A 19,624-nucleotide genomic window follows, 5' to 3' on the forward strand; every position below is an offset into this window, starting at 1 on the left:
TTGGCATTCTATATTAAGCTCTCAAAGATGGATCTACCTCTTCCAAAGAATGATTGGAGTGGAGCTTGGTCTTCTGATTTGCTGACTAAAGTAGTCCGTATGGTCTTTGAAGATTCTATGACTTTGGATACCATGCTGCTATCTTATATGTATTTACAAGGTGATCTGTTGATTCTAGATGATGAAGATCTGGCTTGGTATGTAGGGGATGTGGTCTTACAAACTACCTTATATCTAAAATGGCAGTTTGCCCTGACACTTTATGGCATACAATGATTGATTCTGTAGTCCTGAACCAACGATAGAATAAAGCCTCTACTCATGTGTAGAACACTAACCAACTGAGGGTGGATCTTTTAGCTTATCTTTCCAAGAACCATTCATTTGATTCATCCTTCTTTGATGCCTACTATCGACGATCTACTTTAGATCCCTGTGTTCCTAGCTTAACTTATTATCAACCAATTGTCCATCACTATGATTCTTATTTTTTCCTTTATCAATCCAACTCAGCAGTCATTTTACCTCTCCTTTTCCAACCTCAGGGTGCTTCTCAAATTCCAATCTTTATCTATTGTTCTTTCATTGAAGATCGAGTATTTTCCTCTTCTCCGCCTTGTCCTTCCCCATCTATCCATATTCCTTCTACTTTTCCTACTTATCAATTAACACCTTTCTTAACTGATTTGCCTAAATTCTCAACTAACCCTTCTTTGTCTTATTCCTCATTTTATGATTTTGCCTACCCATCTCTTCATCCTCTTTTACCCATTCCTCTTCCATCTCCTACCACTTCTATTTCCCAACCCCCTCAGCTGGTTAGTGGGTAGTATGAAGGATTTGATCATCAAATTCCAAGAAGAAGAGATGAAGCTCAACTGGTTCTCTTATGGGACCACAGATTAATTGGCCATTAATTCCAGGGGAGTGGACAACTACTAGTCAAGCGTACCAAAATTATCTCCATTTTGCCCAACAATATTCACAATCTCCAGATCCTTCAATGAGATTGATAGCCCACTTTGCTTGGTACCTAAGCATATATGCATAGGCATTCCCATAATGATCAAAAGGCCATTCTAAAGTTATGTATGAATGTCAATGTGAACATTGATTCCCAAAAATTGGATGTCCTATTTTTTTCATGCCTATTGTCTGCCTAGGAGATACCTTGTTTTGCTAGAAAGGATGTGCTGCTTTCAATTCTTCCAGAATCCTCCAAAATCTTTTATAGATGAATCTTTATCCATGGATCGTTTTTGTAATCATCAAGTTTTCAAGAGGGATCATCTTCATTGATACCCTTAGATGTATCTTCTATGCTTCTTAATGATATATATCTCTTTTGGAGGTGCCATTCACATAGTTGTTTTGTGTTTATGTTGTGTTAATTTCTATGCGATGAGTTCGTGGTGGTTGAATATTGGATTTGTTCGAGAGATCTCTTTTCGACCATTGAGTGATGGTGATGGTGGATGGAAAGCCTATGATGCAAAGCTGAAGAACCTCTTATATCCTTTGCAAATTTGTTATGATTTTCTATTGTTTATAAGATGTGTTAATGGATAAAGGTGTTTTCCTTTAGTTGTATTCTTTCGTAGATGCAGGTGATAAGTTGGGGTCATGATTGTGTGGATTATAGTTAGAAGAATCTCACTACATGTTGGGAAGAGTCTTCAATACCCTATGTGAAAACAAGGCTTAAGAGGGGTGGTATAAAAGCTTTAGTGGGCAAGGGGTTTTAATTAATTCCCCCTCGCTCCCTCTCCTCCTCTTTGTCACATAAAAGTAGTTATTGCCTAGTAATATATTTTTTTAAAGGACTTAAATAAGCTTTGAAGCTTAGTCTAAACTGTAATAAGCTTGTTAAAGCTTAATAAAATATAATGCTATCCATTGCTACATAATTGTGCTATTTTTAGGTTGTTTATGTTAATGGATTTGTTAGGATGGCATACATCTATCTGACTGGATTGTCGAGATGATGATGTGAGCATCATGCAAGTTGCTCGAGTTACAAGAACGGAGATCTCGGGTGGTTTTGCAATTCTTAAAACAATGGTAGCAATGCTAGAAATTCACTGTAGTCTCTCTCCCTTCATTGGAGAAAACACCATAGGGAAAGAAAACCACTCATAATTGGTGTTGCTATTAAATGAGTGTTTGAGAGAGAACAAGACCTTAGAAGAAGACCAATATCACCTTGGAAAGGGTGAAATAGACATTTTCCATCCTTTAAAACTATGATCCATTGTGTAATATATTTACTTCGCAATCACTTGAGTGATGCTTTATGGTAAGGAGGGAGGAGGCATTTGTGATGGATGGATGCCTTGATCTTGAAAGAGGCCTTGAAAATGGCACATAGACCAATTATTGCACTTTGATACCAATGTTGCAAGAATTCACCATTCCCTTGTTCAAAATTGAAAATTTTTCTTATACAATTAATAGCCAAAGAATAGAGTTGAGAAAAAGAACTGCATGAGAGACCAATCGGGTATAGTCATCCCCCTATGCATGGGCGAGCACATCCCCCATGCATGTATTTATTTAATTTAATTCTCTCGGTGCCTAGATACAAAAGACATCCCCAAAAATAGGCCACTGATTTCTCTTCCTTGCACATCTCATCTTTCCCAATTCTTTTCTCCAAAGTGGATTTTCTTTTCTAAAGGTAAGATCTAAAATATCAATCCTAATCTATTTAAGATATACATCAATAAAATAATAATTCTAGGCCTTTATAAATTAGCCTGTGAATAATCACTAGTGCTTGTGTGCATACAATAGTCACTATATGAAGTGTATATCCAAAATAAAATAATTCCACACTACTCAAGCACCTAACAAATATCCCTTGTGCACGATAAGCACTCTTCATCAAAATAGTATATTCTTTTAATAATCTACCGCACCAAGCATAAATCACATTAGTCCCTATCATTTAACTACCAAGCATGAGCAACTAGTGTCACAGGCAGCAAGCTTATGCATGACAAGCTACAAATATACGATAATCAAACAATATTTGAGAATCCACAAAAGTAAATTAAATCATCATCTTATTTTCATATAAATATTCATTTATTTTGATAAAAGCTGAAGATTATGTGAATCCCCAAGAAACGAATGATTAAAGCCATGCTCTTATAATATCTCTCATGGAAGAATTAAGACATATTGCTACTTTGCTTCTCCATTTGTTTGACACATGTGGGCCACCAAATGCTCCATTCTGTTACGAAGAGAAACACATGGCAAATCTAGCAAATCAAATCTCAATCACAAACATCTTTATGACACATAAAATAAAACTTGGTGGAAAAATCTAACAAATTAAACATCTCAACTATTAAATACAAACAATATTATAATACATAAGAGGATTTGAATAACTCAATAGATTGAGAAAGACAAGAGAAAAACATACAATTGGGCCCAATCTCCCCCATGGCAAAAGCCATGGTTTGCCATCCTTAATTATATATTATAGTTTTACATGGATATTTGCATTCATATCTTACATATAATTACAAAGAAAGTACAAATATCAATTGAAATACAAAGTTTTAAGAGTTAATAGGTATCTTGTAACATGCTGCAGTTGTTGCAAAAACTTATGTGCTCTGAATCTCGACGTTTTGACATCACCATCGCGCCCGAAGCATGCCAAAATCCCCAAAATAACTTTTGAAGCTCTGAATTCTGACTCCGGATGAGGGACGAACGAAAAAACTTAGTTTTCACCCTATTCTCCTGTTTTGCATGTGATCCTGTTGGTTTTATAAAGAAAGATAGAAAAGTTTTCTAAAACTTAACCACATTAAGAAAATAGCAAGATATTCCATAAAAAAAGCTTATTTCAATAAAACCATATCTTAAATCTCATATTCTAAAATAATTTAAATTAAAAATAAATAAATTAATAGTACTAAGGACAATGATCTAATTATTACTGAAAAAGTTTAAACTTATAACTTACAAATAGAGTAATAATTTTAATAATATAATATCATATAAATATATAATATTATATATTATACTTAAGATAACTAATCATAATTATGAAATTTACGCTTAGACTTACGTTAACGCCCAGTGCTACCCAAAGCCACTGCTACCTACTCTATACATCAACTGAAGCATTCACAATTGTTTATAAATAAAATAAACAAACAATAGTGAATACCTAGCAGTCTTCAGCTACAAATAATTAAAATAAGTTGGAACACTATCTTAACCTTAATTTAATTCGAGTGCGCACTTTAAACTCGTAAAAGCTTAATTAATTAATATGAATTTTGCGAAATCACTTGCTGTGAAATCACCCACGTGCACATTAATTAATAAAACACTTAAGAAGGACATGCGTCCCCGTCAACTTCTCACACAAGAAATCCACCTTATGTACAAGCCCTGATCAAAAAATAAATTTTACAAAATCCACTGTAAAATCTCACGGAATCCACCGTGACTATGCCTCCTGGCATCTTATTCACTATCAATCAACAATGTTGCAATGTTTTGGAATTATTGCAAATACCTTGGGAAAATGTGGCTATCACTTGTGTGCATAGGGGGGCTTTGTGGACTATCCAACTCCTTGATCCCTACCTTAGCCTAGTTCATTGAAAGTATCCAAGCCAAGAATCTAGAGAAGGTTGAGTTTGAGAAGGAAAAGGAGGCAAAACAAAGATTAAGAGACCAAAAGAGGTGGGAGAAACAAGCTCTTGTTGAAGCTCACATCCAACAAAGGGAAGAAGTTAAATCTACCAAAGAGTCTAGGAAAAGGTGGGAAGCAAAACAACTTCAATTTGAGAGAGAGCTTTGAGTAGTATTATGGGAGAGTGCACCATCGGCGAGCAACGTACTTGCCTTGCATCTGCTTACAATGCAAGAGAGGCTGAAGCATGCACAAATGCTATAAAGCATGAGAGAGAAGTGAAGAATAGATGCATCAAATAAGGATCCTCATTTTAGGCTTGCTTTACCCAAGTACAAGCCCAAGTAATCCAATATAAAGTCTATAATTTTTTGTTCCAACTATGTTCAAGCTACCCTATGTCTAAGAGTATTTTGTAGCAGTTGCAGTCCTCACTAGGCTGCCCATATTGTTAACTAACACCAACAACTACAACAACCATTTGTCTCAATGATGTTCAACCTAACAATTAACTCATACTTAGATCAACTACAACCTAACTTACACTTAGTGTTTCTCTCGTTTATTCCTATCTTAATCATTGACTAGAATTATGCAAATATATTGTGAGAGAGTTAAGTAACCGTGAGAGAAAGAGAAACCTCACCAATGGCAAGATTATATTGTCTCACTACAATCATGCTAGTACCCTTCTCGAAGATCCAAACTTCCCCCCAAGGGTTGTATACCCCTATAGAGAAGAGCTTGCATGTGGAAGAGCTCATCTTAGATCAATCAAAGAATGTTTCACTTCTTTTTCTACTTTCTATCTTTATCATTGTCTAGAATGCTGCAAAAGATTCAAAGCATAATGCCACGAGAACAACCAAAAATGAGAGCTAAGTAGCTGAGAGAGAGAGAGAGAGAGAGAGAGAGAGAGAGAGAGAGAGAGAGAGAGAGAGAGAGAAAACTCACCAATGGCCACATTATATTGCTTTGGTTGTAATCATGCCAATATCCTTCTCCCAACTCCAAACTTCCTCCTAAGGGTTATATATTCTTATATAGAAGAGGTTGCATGTGCAAGAGCTAGGCCTAAAATGTTTCATATACTAATCAAATCCTATGCATTGATTTCTGTACAAGCCATACTAGGTGACTTCTTTTGCTACAACAAGAAATACAACTTTATGCATGATGAGTAACAAAATATAGGACTAGTCACTTTATGAACAAACCACATCATATCAGATATTCAGTTGGAGTAGACTTTGTGTAATAAATGAGTTATTAGTTTACCACCACCAAGCTATTGAAATAAAAAACTACACAACTTGCAAGTGCCATAGTTCACATCATATTGCTTTGGTTGTAATCATGCCAATATCCTTCTCCCAACTCTAAACTTCCTCTTAAGGGCTATATATTCTTGTAGAGAATAGGCTACATGTGCAAGAGCTAGGCATAAAATGTTTCATATACTAATAAAAAACCTATGCATTGATTTCTGTACAAGCCATAATAGGTGATTGCTTTTGCTAAAATGAGAAATACGACTTTATGCATGATGAATAACAAAATATAGGACTAGTCACTTTGTGAACAAACCACATTATATCAAATATTTAGTTGGAGTAGACTTTGTGTAATAAATGAGTTACTAGTTTACCACCACCGAGCTATTGAAATAAAAAACTACACAACTTGCAAGTGCCATAGTTCTTTGCTAAGAATCGCATGATCTTTGCTAATTCACTATGCCATAGAAGCATGTGGAAATTGCCTAGAAGAGAAAAGCATGTTTGCAATCAAATATTTCTTTATGTTTCTTTTTCTCTTTTCTTTTGCTAGCAATGAGAGTTAGCTTGCTTGTGGCCACCCACAAGAGGGTGACTCTCTCATTATTCCATCCCCTTGAACTTGCATAGGTGGTGCATGATGAAAAACTTTACAGAAAAACCACCAATATTCCATAGTACATAGGACCGCCTTGTAGGGATGAGTAACTCATTTGGAGTTTTCAGTTCAAAATTTGATGGAAGAAGTTGTAGAAGATAAGCCTCTACTATGAAGATTAAAACATCAGAATTCTCATCATTCTCTCGATCATAAGCTGGTGCGCAGATCGGATGCTATATGCTCGCGTAGTGAATGCCGGAAGGTCCCCAAGAACAAAAGAACTCTACTTTTTGCACAAAACTCAAGGTAAAAAGCATGCATGACATGAACAAGAGACCAATTGGGTGCAATCTCCCCCCATGCCTTGTGTGAGTGCTCCACAAAGCATGTATTTTTTTGTATTAATCATCTTTAAGCTCAAATAATAGCCCAAATTACAAAATAGCACGCTTTTGGCTTTTGAGTTTGCTTTAGCACAAAATAGAAATAAAGCTAATGGGCGAGCGCCCAAAGAGTCAGGCATACCCAATACAATATCCAAATACAAATATCATAATCGTGTGCCCATGCGCATACAAAATAATAAATAAATATCCAACGCCTCAATAAATAGGCGCGACAAAATATAGGCGCCATGCCTAAGGTATGCGCCCATCAAAATATAAGTAATAACTCGAATACACACTATCCTCCAATGCTTTCCTCCACCACTGCTGCTATCTCTACACATCAACTGAAGCATTCACAATCGTTAGTAAAATAATGCAATTAAACCAACAAAAGTGAATACCTAGCAGTCTTCAGCTACATAAATAAATCAACTGGTTAGAAATCAATCCTAACCTTAATTTATTACGAGTGCGCACTCTAAACTCATAAACGTTTATTAATTTAATATGTATTTTGCGGAATCACCCGCTATGGAATCACCCATGTACACACTAAATTAATGAAACGCCCGAAAAGGATAGGAGTCCCCATCAACTTCTTGCACAAAGAATCCACTTTGTGTATGAGCCCCGGTCAACAAAGTTTACAGAATCCACCATGAAATATGCCTCCTGGAATCATACCCCCGGGGTGGGATAGCAATTGTCCTCAATTGCTATTAGCTCAATGTGGAGCTAACAGAGTGGGGAAAACATTTAAGTCTCTAGCGTGTATCCATTGGGCTTCCTCTACAGGATGGTTTTTAAACTTGACTAAATATCTAGAATATCTTCGGCCAGTTCTAGTGGTCATAAAATCAGTATCTAGGATAGCTTCAGGTTCAAGTATTTCAGTCTCTCAATCTAACAAAGGTAGGTTTTCATAAACAGGGTGTATAGGTAATTGGCCTCTAAAGGATCGTAATAAACTAATGTGAAATGTGTTGTGAATTTTTCAATGAGGTGGTAATTCTAACTTGAATGCATTGTTATTGATTTTGTGAATGATCTTAAATGGTCCATAGAATCTAGGTGCTTATTTCGCAACTGGGTGTTTATCTATGTTTTTCTATTCTTGTTTATCTATGTTTTTCTATTCTCAACCAAACATAGTCATCAACTTTGAAATTCATTGCTTGTCTTTTCTTATTGGCTTGTTTGGTATATAATTGCTGGGCTTTGGCAAAATCATTTCTTTAACCTCATAAAAAATAGTAGCGTGCATAGTAGCAATATCATCAGCACTCTGAATTCTATTTGATAAAGATGCAACAGGTGTAGACAATCTATAACCATAAATCACTTCAAACGGTGCTTTCTTTGTAGATGTGTGTGGTGTATTGTTATATGCAAACTGTAGTAAATGCAAATGTATGTCCCATGTCTGTGGTTTAGAAATAGTGTAAGCACGTAAAAGATCTAAAATAGTACTGTTAGTGGCTTCTGTTTGTCCATTAGTTTCAGGATGAAATGCAAATGAGAAATCAATCTTTGTTCCTAGGTTAGCAAACAAAGTAATCCAAAAGTTGTTACAAAATCTAGAATCACGATCAGAAATAATAACTTTTGGTAATCCATGATTAGTGAAAACAGTTTTCAAAAATAATTATGCTGCCTGAGATGCTGTTAAAGTTTTCTTACATGGAATGAAATATGCTTGTTTACTAAACCTGTCTACTACAGTCCAAATCATGTCATGGTTAGCTTTAGTATTAGGTAAACCAGTAATAAAATCCATAGAAATATGTTCCCATGGTCTTGATGGAATAGATAAAGGCATAAGTAAACCATACTGTTTACCATGATGTCTCTTAACTCTTTGACAAATCAGACATTCAGAAACAAAGTTAGATACATCAGTGTCCATATGTCGCCAATAAAAATCTTCAGTCAATGTATGCAAAATAGATATGATACCTCTATGACCTTGATATGGAGGACAATGAATCTCATTCAAAACAAAAGATCTAAATGGAATTGTAACACATAATCTCTTTTCATAAAACATGAATCCATCATTATAAGACAGTGAATCAATAGGAATCCAGTTATTTCCAACTAATTTATTCCAATCAGCATGAAAAGTAATGTCCTAATGATAAGTATCTTTCATAGGAGTTAGAGAATCAAATGATATAACAGAGATATTATGAATGGTCGGTCTTCTACTTAATGTATCGGCCACTACATTTTCTTTACCTGGTTGATATTGAATAATAGGATGAAAACTCTAAATAAAAGCTGCCCATTTGATATGTCGGTCAGATATTTGAGGTTGAATAAGTAAATGTCTAATACTTTGTTGATCAGTCTTAATCATAAACTCAGAACCCATTAAGTAATGTTTCCATTGTCTTAAAGCTTATACCACAGCTAATAATTCTTTATCATATGTGGAATATTTAAGTTCGGAGGGTTTCAGTTTACAACTAGAATAGGCTATGGGATGATTACCTTGCATAAGTACGGCTCCTATTCCAGATCCGCTAGCATCAGTAACTACTAAAAAGAATGGTTTATTAAAATCAGGTAGTTGTAATACAGGAGTATGGGTTAATGCATGTTTTAATAAATCAAAGGATTTCTGTTGATTATCATACCAATGATAAACAATACCTTTCTTTAAAAGTTTAGTCAAAGACAAAGCAAGTAATGAAAAATTTCGCACAAATTTCCTGTAAAAACTAGCAAGACCTAGAAAAGAATGTAACTCATGCACATTTTTAGGTATAGTCCAGTTCAATATTGCTTCTATCTTCTTAGGGTCAACCTTAATACCATCTGATGATACAATATGACCTAAATATTCAATTTATGTGTGAAAGAACTCACTCTTTTCTGGATTAGCATACAATTGATTATCTTTCAATAACTTGAAAACCAAGGACAGATGTTCATAATGTTCTTTCTCATTTTTACTAAAGACCAAGATATCATCAAAGAATACAATAACACAATGCTGATATTTCAAAAATATACGATTCATCATTCTACTAAATGTAGCAGGTGCATTAGTCAATCCAAAAGGCATCACTAAAAATTCATAATGACCAAATTGTGTTCTAAATGCAGTCTTGAATATGTTAGACTTATCTAATCTCACATGATGATAACCAGATTTAAGATCTATTTTACTAAATATGGCAGAACCTTGTAGGTTATCCATAAGATCATCAACTCTAGGAATTGGATATCTATTCTTTACAATATTCTTATTTAGGGCACGATAATCAATGCACATATGATAAGTATTATTCTTCTTTTTTACCAACAAAACAGGTGCGCCAAATGGAGAACTACTAGGTCTAATCAATCCTCTATTTAGTAATTCCTCAACTTGATTTTGAATTTCTTTTTGCTCTATCTGGTTATGCCTATATGGTGCTTTACAAGGTGGTTGTGTACCAGGAATTAAATCTATTTTGTGGTCTTCAGGACATGAAGGATGTAATCCAGGTGGTAGATCTTCTGCAAAACAATCTTTAAATTGTGCAAGAAATTCTTTATGCCTAGGGTGCATATGTTTTTCTTTAGCTTGCAGTTCATTCACCCAAATTAGATAAGATTTATTACTTTTGCGTAATGCATGTTTAGCTTGAGTATGAGTAAGCAGTGGAAAAACATTAGATGCATGCATACCATACAATGTAATATGTTTTCCTTGAAAATGAATATTAATTGAATGCGTGGAATAATCTATATCAGGATTATGCTGATGACGCCAAGGCATACCTAAAATAATATCACTGGACTGTAATGGTACAACTAGAAAATTCCTTCTTTCAGTGTATTCACCAATTTGAATTTCTAAATCATGCACCTCTTGTGTTCCATTATACCTTGTGCCTAAGAATGCTGCTTTAATGCGATAATGCGTAGGAACAGTTTGTAATTTCAATTCTTTCACTAACTTTGCAGAAATAAAATCATGTGTACTACCATCATCATGCAAAATAATCTTTTCTTTTCCATGCACTAAACATTTCATTGTCAACAAAGAATGTGGAGTTGGCATACCTGGTAAAGTATCCGAAGGAGTGGTAATGTCGTCTTTATCTTTTGTAAAGTCAAGCATTTCTTCATGTTCTTCATCTTCCATTGCTCCAAGATAGTTGATATGGACAGGTGGCTTCTTCGATTGGCAATTGGCTGTTAGATGTCCAGGTTGATGGCATTTGTAACACACTATAGGTTTGGCTTTAGATACATTGTTTGCAATGGCAAGAAGTCTAGGAATATTAGGATTTGGCTGTGAAGTTGGCTTAGGGTTTTGATTGGTATTCGATGACAAAGCATGTGGTTTTGCCCAAGACTTACGAAAAGATGATGAAGGAAATCGACCTTGATTGAATCTTCTAAAATTTGAATTGAATTGCTTAGATCCATAGTTACCATTGGCTTGAAATTGTTGTGGATGCTTTCTCTTCCTCGAAGCTTGTCTTCAGTGTCATGAGCTAAAGAAATTGCATCTTCAAGAGTTGTAGGCTTGAACATATTGATTTCAGCGTAGTAATGCCTAAGTAATCCAAACATATACTTGCGCTTGTGAGTCGCTTCAGGTACGTCTTCAAGCATGCGTAACTAGAGTAATGCATTCCAAAAGCGTTCGGTGTACTGAGGAATAGGCTCACGATCTCTTTGCTAAAGAAGATCCCATTGCTTTATGGCTTTTTCATGGAATTGTGGAGGAAGGAAATTCTACATAAACTTCTTCTTGAAACTCTCCCAGGTAGTGGGACAATCTATGCTCTTACGAACCACGGTCCACCAAAGAGATGCTCTATCCACTAAATGATTAGTGACACACTTGATTTTATCTTTTTCAGCGTATGTTTCCTCATGAAAGTAATCATCAAACTGACTAATTAATGCAAGAATAGTTTTTCCATCTCGAGTATCATTGAAAGTACGGAATTTGAAATTTCTTTTACTTATCTTTGTTTCTTTGCAGATGGATTGAGCTTCAAGAGTCGCATCGATGGTACGTCGGATAAGATCTTCAGATTGTGGTTCCTCTTTGTCGGTAGTCGATCTTTGTAAATTGGCCAATTGAACTTGCAATGCTTGCCGGGCTCGTCGTTCTTCGTCCAACTGCATCATAATTAAATCCAACTTTTGCTCCATCGTAGGTTCACGAAGATCGCCTTCAGCCATTAAATCATCCATATTTGTTCCGTCATCCTGCAAAACTTCAAAAGACCTCACACTCTCAAAATCCAATTAGCGGGATGAGCGTAGCTCAAGATTGGGTGTACAAGGCTTATATATTTTTGTGTGTGGCTTTCACAATCTTCGTCTTTGGCAATTACAGGTTTTGAAATCTTTGAAAAATCTGCATTTTGACCTTCTGCGTGTGCTGAAACTGGTTCAGCAAGTCTGCGTATGCGAACAGTATCTTCCAAGGAACAACTTTGCAGTTCGGTACTTCTGCGCAGCAACAATCCTTATAGGAGTTTTGAGCACAAGTCAGTTTTGACTTCTGGTTACTTATCAGACTTGCAGAGTTGCAGACTTACAGAACTTGATCAACTTGGTAGATTTACGTGACTGATGACTAACAGAACTTGTAGGATAGGTAAATTTGAACTTGAGGAGTTGGAGAACCTTAGTAGACTTAGATTACTTAGAAGCTTTAAGCTTCTCCACCAGTCGTCAAATTTTAGGACATATTCATGTCCTTGGCGGAATTTTCGCCGCCCAGCATGTCCTGCCGCCGTTGATCAACGATTTGATTCTTTGAAGCTTTTTTAAAGCTTCAAGCTAAGCTAAGCTTTATAACTTTAAAACTTAAGCTTTGAAGCTTAAGGAAAGATATGGCTTATCTCTGTATATTCACAACTTGGAGAAGAGGATGTAGGAGTGGTCCTCTGTGGTTGCAGGCCGGTCCTTCGCGATCAGAGTCTGTAAACAGCGGTTCTTGACCGCCAAGAATCCACCCGTATCGACCGTTCGGGATGAGACTAACCGTAGAGCTCGATCGTTCCAAGAGCTTCGCCTTCACACAAGATGGGTAGCGATTGGAAGCTCTCGATCTCAGCTTCGCTCTGATACCACTGGTGCGTAGATCGGATGCTGTATGCTCGCGTACTGAATGTCGAAAGGTATCCAAGAACAAAAGAACTCTACTTTTTGCACAAAACTCAAGGTAAAAAGCATGCACGACATGAACAAGAGACCAATTGGGTGCAATCTCCCCCCATGCCTTGTGTGAGGGCTCCACAAAGCATGTATTTTTTTGTATTAATCATCTTCAAGCTCAAATAATAGCCCAAATTACAAAATAGCACACTTTTGGCTTTTGAGTTTGCTTTAGCTCAAAATAGAAATAAAGCTAATGGGCGGGCGCCCAAAGAGTCAGGCGTACCCAATACAATATCCAAATACAAATATCATAATTGTGCGCCCATGCGCATACAAAATAATAAATAAATATCCAACGCCTCAATAAATAGGCGCGACAAAATATAGGCGCCATGCCTAAGGTATGCGCCCATCAAAATATAAGTGATAACTCGAATACACGGTATTCTCCAATGCTTTCCTCCGCCACTGCTACTATCTCTACACATCAACTGAAGCATTCACAATCGTTAGTAAAATAATGCAATTAAACCAACAAAAGTGAATACCTAGCAGTCTTCAGATACATAAATAAATCAACTGGTTAGAAATCAATCCTAACTTTAATTTATTACGAGTGCGCACTCTAAACTCATAAACGTTTATTAATTTAATATGTATTTTGCGGAATCACCCGCTATGGAATCACCCATGTACACACTAAATTAATGAAACGCCTGAAAAGGATAGGCGTCCCCATCAACTTCTCGCACAAAGAATCCACTTTGTGTATGAGCCCCGGTCAACAAAGTTTACGGAATCTACCGTAAAACCTCATAGAATCCACTGTGGCATGGAATCCACCGTGAAATATGCCTCCTGGCATCATAAGCTGGTCCCCTTGAAAGTGAGATAGTCGGCTCTTCAGTTTTTATTGTTGTAAGTTGTAGTCAAAGGACTTGTTAACTAGGAGACGCTCCCCCAAAGACCTACTCCTCTCATATCCAAGCCAATGGAAAGAGATGAAGGTAGTCTCAAGTCCCAAAGGAGCAAGAGCATGACATAGTTTCTTTGAAAAGATGACATCACTACTTGGTTTGAGCTCCAAAAGTCTATTAGCAAGCTCAAATGCACTTTGTTGGTGGCTCCTACTATTGCACCATCACTAGAAAGGAACAAGCAGCATGCACATAATGGCTTGCATATATGATTGGCATGCAAAGTTTTGGGCATCTCTTACCTTGTAGTTTGTTGAGACGAATTGTACCAGTAAAGTTGTCCCATCTAGAGGAACCTCACCAAGACAGTATAATGTGTTGCCTTGGAAGAAGACATCATAGCCATCATTGGCTTATAAGATATATGGGCAGATGTTTGGTTGTCCTCACCATTCTCTTCATCAATTGTACTAAAAAGAATCCCTAACTACATCCTTAATTTGAATGAAATTAATTATGAAAAATTATATCTCATTGAAGGCTTTATGCAATTCATTACAACACCACTCTTGTTCAAACTCACCTATTGGTTGAGGACTGTCCTAATATAGGGAATATTCTCTTGAAACAAAATCAGCCTTGATGACCTGTTGCATTGCCTCAGCATAGCTACTGTGGACATCATTATACCATTTTCTACAAAGAGCATTGTGAGAGCACCAACAAGGAAATAATATTAAATTACACCAATGAAGAAGAAAAGAAATATGAAGATGCACCCGAGGATTTGATCCAATATTTTGCCACCATCGACAAGTCTAGTAAATCCTACCTTTCCACAAACGTATGCAATAATATCAGGAATCATAGCAAAATGTTGGCCATTTCTTGAAATTCTATGAATGGACGGAAGAACGAAGGCGTTGGAGGAAGATAGCACATGTTGGAGCTTGGCAACCATGGGAGTGTTGGAGGGCACTTGGTTTCCCATGGCTTAAACTACAAAACATCGGATGAGAAGAAGAAGAAAGGAGAGAAGGCAGATGCAAGTTGACAAATCAATATACAAAGGATCCAACAAAACCTCTGTAGGTGAGGAGCGATGGCAATCAGTTAAAGGGAGAGGAGCGATGGTGGTCAATTAGAGGGAGAGCGCACTTGCCTGATCGAGGAGACCTGGAGATGCATAGCAACATGCAATTGACTTGGATTGACACTATCACTGTACTATTGTGACAATGCCACTTGGCAAGGCTCTACCATTCATAGAAAGGGGGAGCTTGGCCCCAAAACATTGGGCAATTTTTGCATATCTATTTTCATGTTTTTAATTTAAATTCATAGGTGGCAATGCCAAGTTTTTTGTGGGGCAGCAGAGGGAAGGGTAGGCATTGCTGCATGTGGTTAGATGGGTGGTTTAACCCAAAAACTAGCACAAATGGATGGGGCCCAATAGATGTCACTAAATAGGCCTCCTTACCCTAATATGCCCTTGTTTTAAGAACTCTCAAAACGCACTCGGGCGCCCTACAAACGACAACAAAACCCTACCTCCTCATTACCCCCTCCTGTGAAAGGAGAACGCCAGCAGGCTGGCCACTTAGCAGGGTATGGGACGTCTCATCGTGAAGGAGCAGACGCCATCCTTACCGGCCATGATCGGGAAAAGGAAAGGGCAAAGAGACTCCCTGCATCAGACACGCTCCGACCCCTGCACTTCCGGCGATGGTGAGCCCTGCTCTCGCCAGAAGATACACAAGAAAAAGAAGAAGCAGAAAAAGCTTCGGAAAATTAAGCGTCAGACTGTAGATTGCTTCAATGTCGTGAATACGCAGGCTTCCGCGGAGTCAGAGAAGAGATCCATCCTGGAATGGGTGGAGATGAACCTAAATCATCAGGTAGGCCCTCCTTCACATCTTGCGGCTCATCGTGTAGATGCTGACCAGCAGGTACTGGCAAGGACAAGGGTCCATGGCAATGTCGAAAGCAATGGACATGGCAATGGTCATACGTTCTCTCATGATGGCCCAGGTGGCCCTAGAGCAAAGGACCGTGCTTCTGAGTATGATCATCAAAGTGGCCCATGCAATGGTCATGCCTTTGGATGTAACACAGTCACTGGTTGGCCGATACATACTGGAGTTTGTCAGGATGCTGATCAGTTGAGACCCAGTGGTGCCGGGGAGACTACAGCCCTTGTAAAGAGTCACAGCAATGGTGCCAAGAAACAGAAGTGTCAACATGACAGAATCTTACATTATCTCATGAAGCGGTCCATTGTTGTGAAATCATTTAGTTCTTCTAAGGTTCGAACAGATCAAACAGCTGTGGTAGCATGGGGAAAGCATATTCCTGTCACTATAACTAGTGAAGCTTCAGCTGTGCAAGAGTGGATAGGGAACCAGGATGGGTTTCTCTTTGGTTTGGATGTTGAATGGAGACCAAACAGGACAAAAGATATGAAAAACAAGGTGGCTCTTCTGCAGTTGTCTGGTGAAAAGGAGTGTCTTATTGTACAGATGCTATTTCTAGACAGAATACCTGATGCCTTGGTGCAGCTTCTTTCTGATCCATCAAAAAACCTTGCTGGGGTTGGAGTTCATGGTGATGCAAAGAGGCTGCTTCAGGATCATGGATTAGAGTGTCAAGGTGGTCTTGAGCTCACAACACTAGCTGTTGAGCAACTGAATCGTGAAGAATTGAGACATGTTGGGTTGAAAGTCCTTGTACAGGAAGTTTTAGGTCTTCGGATGGACAAACCCAAGAGGGTCACTATGAGCAATTGGGCAACACGACAGCTGAGTAGGGCACAGATAGAATATGCCTGTATTGATGCGTGGGCTTCATTTGCAGTTTCTCAAAAGCTTCTGAACCAGAATTGGCAGCTACAGTGTTAGCATGGCTATTATGTTTTTTTTGACAGTTTGTGGCTTCATGCAGGATCAAATATCAGGCTCTCATGAATAGAGGCCATTCAACAATTTAAAGGAGAATGCATTGATGAGCTGATGCGGAAAGGCATGTTAATTTTTTCTTTCCTAAGGGAGAGGCTCTTTCTTAGCAGAGTGCTAATGAGATTAAGAGCTTGTGAGCTTTTGAGGAACACTTGAGAGCCAATGATTAAGGGCTTTGGAGCATGTCCTGCAAAATCAACTGTCATTCTGAGTTAACTGATTCTTACACATTTAGGGTGGTTTATTGTACTGCCCAAAAGAGCATGAAGAGCCTTGTATCGTGTATGGAATTGAAGAAGCAGCTGAGTGATTCAACATTTTACAGCTTGCTGAACACTTGACCATTTTGTACTGCTGTGCTATCCGAAGTATGTGCTTTAACATTTTCATCTGCCAATGTTTGGGACATCCAATGTGTACTGGCTGCATGATAAAGAGTGATTATGTTTTACTGAATGTTCTTTGCTTAAAGTCTTCTTAAAGGTTTGTTTTACAGAAGCACTATGCCCATATGCCTGCAAGGGCCATTGCATGTGATTAAAAGTGCATACATCAACATGTGCATGTGCAAGCACAGACATGTTGTAAAGTGAGGTCAACAGCCGTCACATATAACTGCACCTATAGCTTGCTAGACAGTCATGTAAAGAGTTCAGCTCACTTGACCATTGGCAATGGTCTGAAACGGAGTGAGCAAATGCTGGATGGCATTGAGATGAGCGTTGGCAAGTTGTTGCAAGCACTGGTTAGGGCTATAACCAATAGGATAGCATAGCAAATCAATGAACTTACACTGCTTCACATAAACGAGTTTTAGGATGCCTTGTGAAAAACTAGATTAAGCAGCCACTCTAGATGCACATGTTCCTGTTCCACCAATGTAGCGTGCTTGTCTATCGACTGTCTAAGTACGTTTTTAGCGCTTCATCGAGAATTGGGTCCAAGTGTCGTTGCTCCGCGCTCCCATGAAATGTTTCGAGGTTTGTTGCTTAGAGTTTTTTGAGTCCGCCTTGTAATGGAACGTTTGTAACCGAACCCACTAGGATCGACTTGAAATCTAGGCTCTTAAGGTCAAGGTCTTTTGATAGCATTCTAGCACTCAATTTTGGACATCTTACTTTACGTAGAGATATCCAATTCGAAACAAATCGATATCGCACTTGGTTTAAAGAGAATGGGAAATGAGAAGGATACACCGTTTAATCTCTCTGTCCAAAGGGCATAGTTTCATTTTGGTTCTTTAGAACACCATGAATTGGGTTCTTCCAAAGGGCATAGTTTCATTTTGGTTCTTTAGAACACCATGAATCGGGTTCTAACTTAACCATACGTAAAGGTTGAACGACGATAAAACCTTGTGAGAAGCCTTCCAATTCTCTGGGATCTCCCTATCGTAGGATGGATCCGTCAAGGTTTTATCCACTCGCTTTCTTTTATAGCTTTAGTTTTCTAGTTAAGTTTTAACATGTTTATGTGTAATATTCAAAATCAACTTCCTTAATTAGGCCTTTTAAGGAACGGGGCTTGTTTGTGTAATTTATGGTACGGACATGAATGCAAAGCAAGTAGTCTTTTTGACAAAAGTTCCTTAATTTCTCTTCAAGTTAATTTTTATTGTCCTTATAGGATAAATTATATATTCCCTTCTGTTCAATAGAAGTATTACTTCTGTTCTGCAGAAGTAATTGGTTCAAATTACATGGCATCATAATTTTCATTTAGTATCTAAAATAGGATCTTTCAATGTTCTAGACGTTGGGGTCACGATAGTCTATAACTCCGTCCTGGACTCGACAAGGGGTGTTTAGAGCTCCATTGATCCCAAGTGATTTAAGAGTGAGACACAATTTTCGTGGTTGGTCTTTTAACCACTCAACCTTCGGTCCATGAATCGAGCAGTGTCCTCTCGGGTTGAAATGTGGCGTGACCTTGGAGATGATTCATCTGCATAAAATATCATTCTTTAATTAATCCAATTAAGAATTAAGATCAATCAAGGTAATCAGTCTAATATTATCGTTCAAAAAAATATTTTTTAATTTTCCATGGCAACTTGTCATTATTAATACTTATCATGCATTTATCATTAAATACAAACACTTGAAATAATAATCCAAATTGTATTTCACAATCAATTTAATATAAAAGCATTTAGAACGTTATTCGATCATTCAATAAAAATATTGATATCTTTTTCAAACATTGCAAGAATAGTCATGATAACCTTTCATTGCGTATTCGCTCTCTCCCTTGGGATCTAAGCGATTTCATGTAAAATCTACTTAACACTTTTTTCATTCGGCTAAGACATATGTCGAAGTTTCAACATTGCTTAAGACACGAGTTCTAATAATCCCTTTGATTGATAACTGAACCTTCTTCCTAACGAGTACAAAAGCATTGGTATTTCCTTGGACTTAGGGTTTGCTAATCCTTGAATTCTTCTCTTGCCCTAAGGTTGTTATTGCATCTAACTCAACCCCGAATAGGATTGATAAACATAGTCACTATTAGACGGATCTCAAGGCATCATAGTTATAGTCCTAATGAATGTTGTTTGTACTAGCTACGCATAACTTCATGATCCCAATGAACTAATAGTTCGTGATAAATTAGCAAGACTTTAATGCAAGATCAATTTATGTACAATCGATGCATGTGTCATATAAACTTTCCCATGCATGTACCGCCTACGTGCAT

The 19,624-nt window shown here is 37.5% G+C and overlaps 1 protein-coding gene across 1 annotated transcript; it reads left to right on the top strand.

Annotated features, from left to right (window-relative positions):
- The first annotated feature begins 15,503 nt into the window (after positions 1–15,503).
- Positions 15,504–17,763, top strand: LOC148028752 (uncharacterized). Its single transcript, XM_087687535.1, has one exon. It carries the CDS (start codon positions 15,581–15,583, stop codon positions 16,865–16,867), a length of 1,287 nt encoding a protein of 428 aa, XP_087543661.1. The 5' UTR covers positions 15,504–15,580; the 3' UTR covers positions 16,868–17,763.
- The last annotated feature ends 1,861 nt before the right edge of the window (positions 17,764–19,624 follow it).

This window comes from Lygodium microphyllum, chromosome 11 (assembly GCF_053477565.2).
Source record: "Lygodium microphyllum isolate KBCC chromosome 11, Lygodium_microphyllum_v1.1.10, whole genome shotgun sequence".
Taxonomy (NCBI): Eukaryota; Viridiplantae; Streptophyta; class Polypodiopsida; order Schizaeales; family Lygodiaceae; genus Lygodium; species Lygodium microphyllum.

Coding starts and splice junctions, on each gene's coding strand:
- LOC148028752 (XM_087687535.1), top strand. CDS start 15,581: ATGGGACGTCTCATCGTGAAGGAGCAGACGCCATCCTTACCGGCCATG.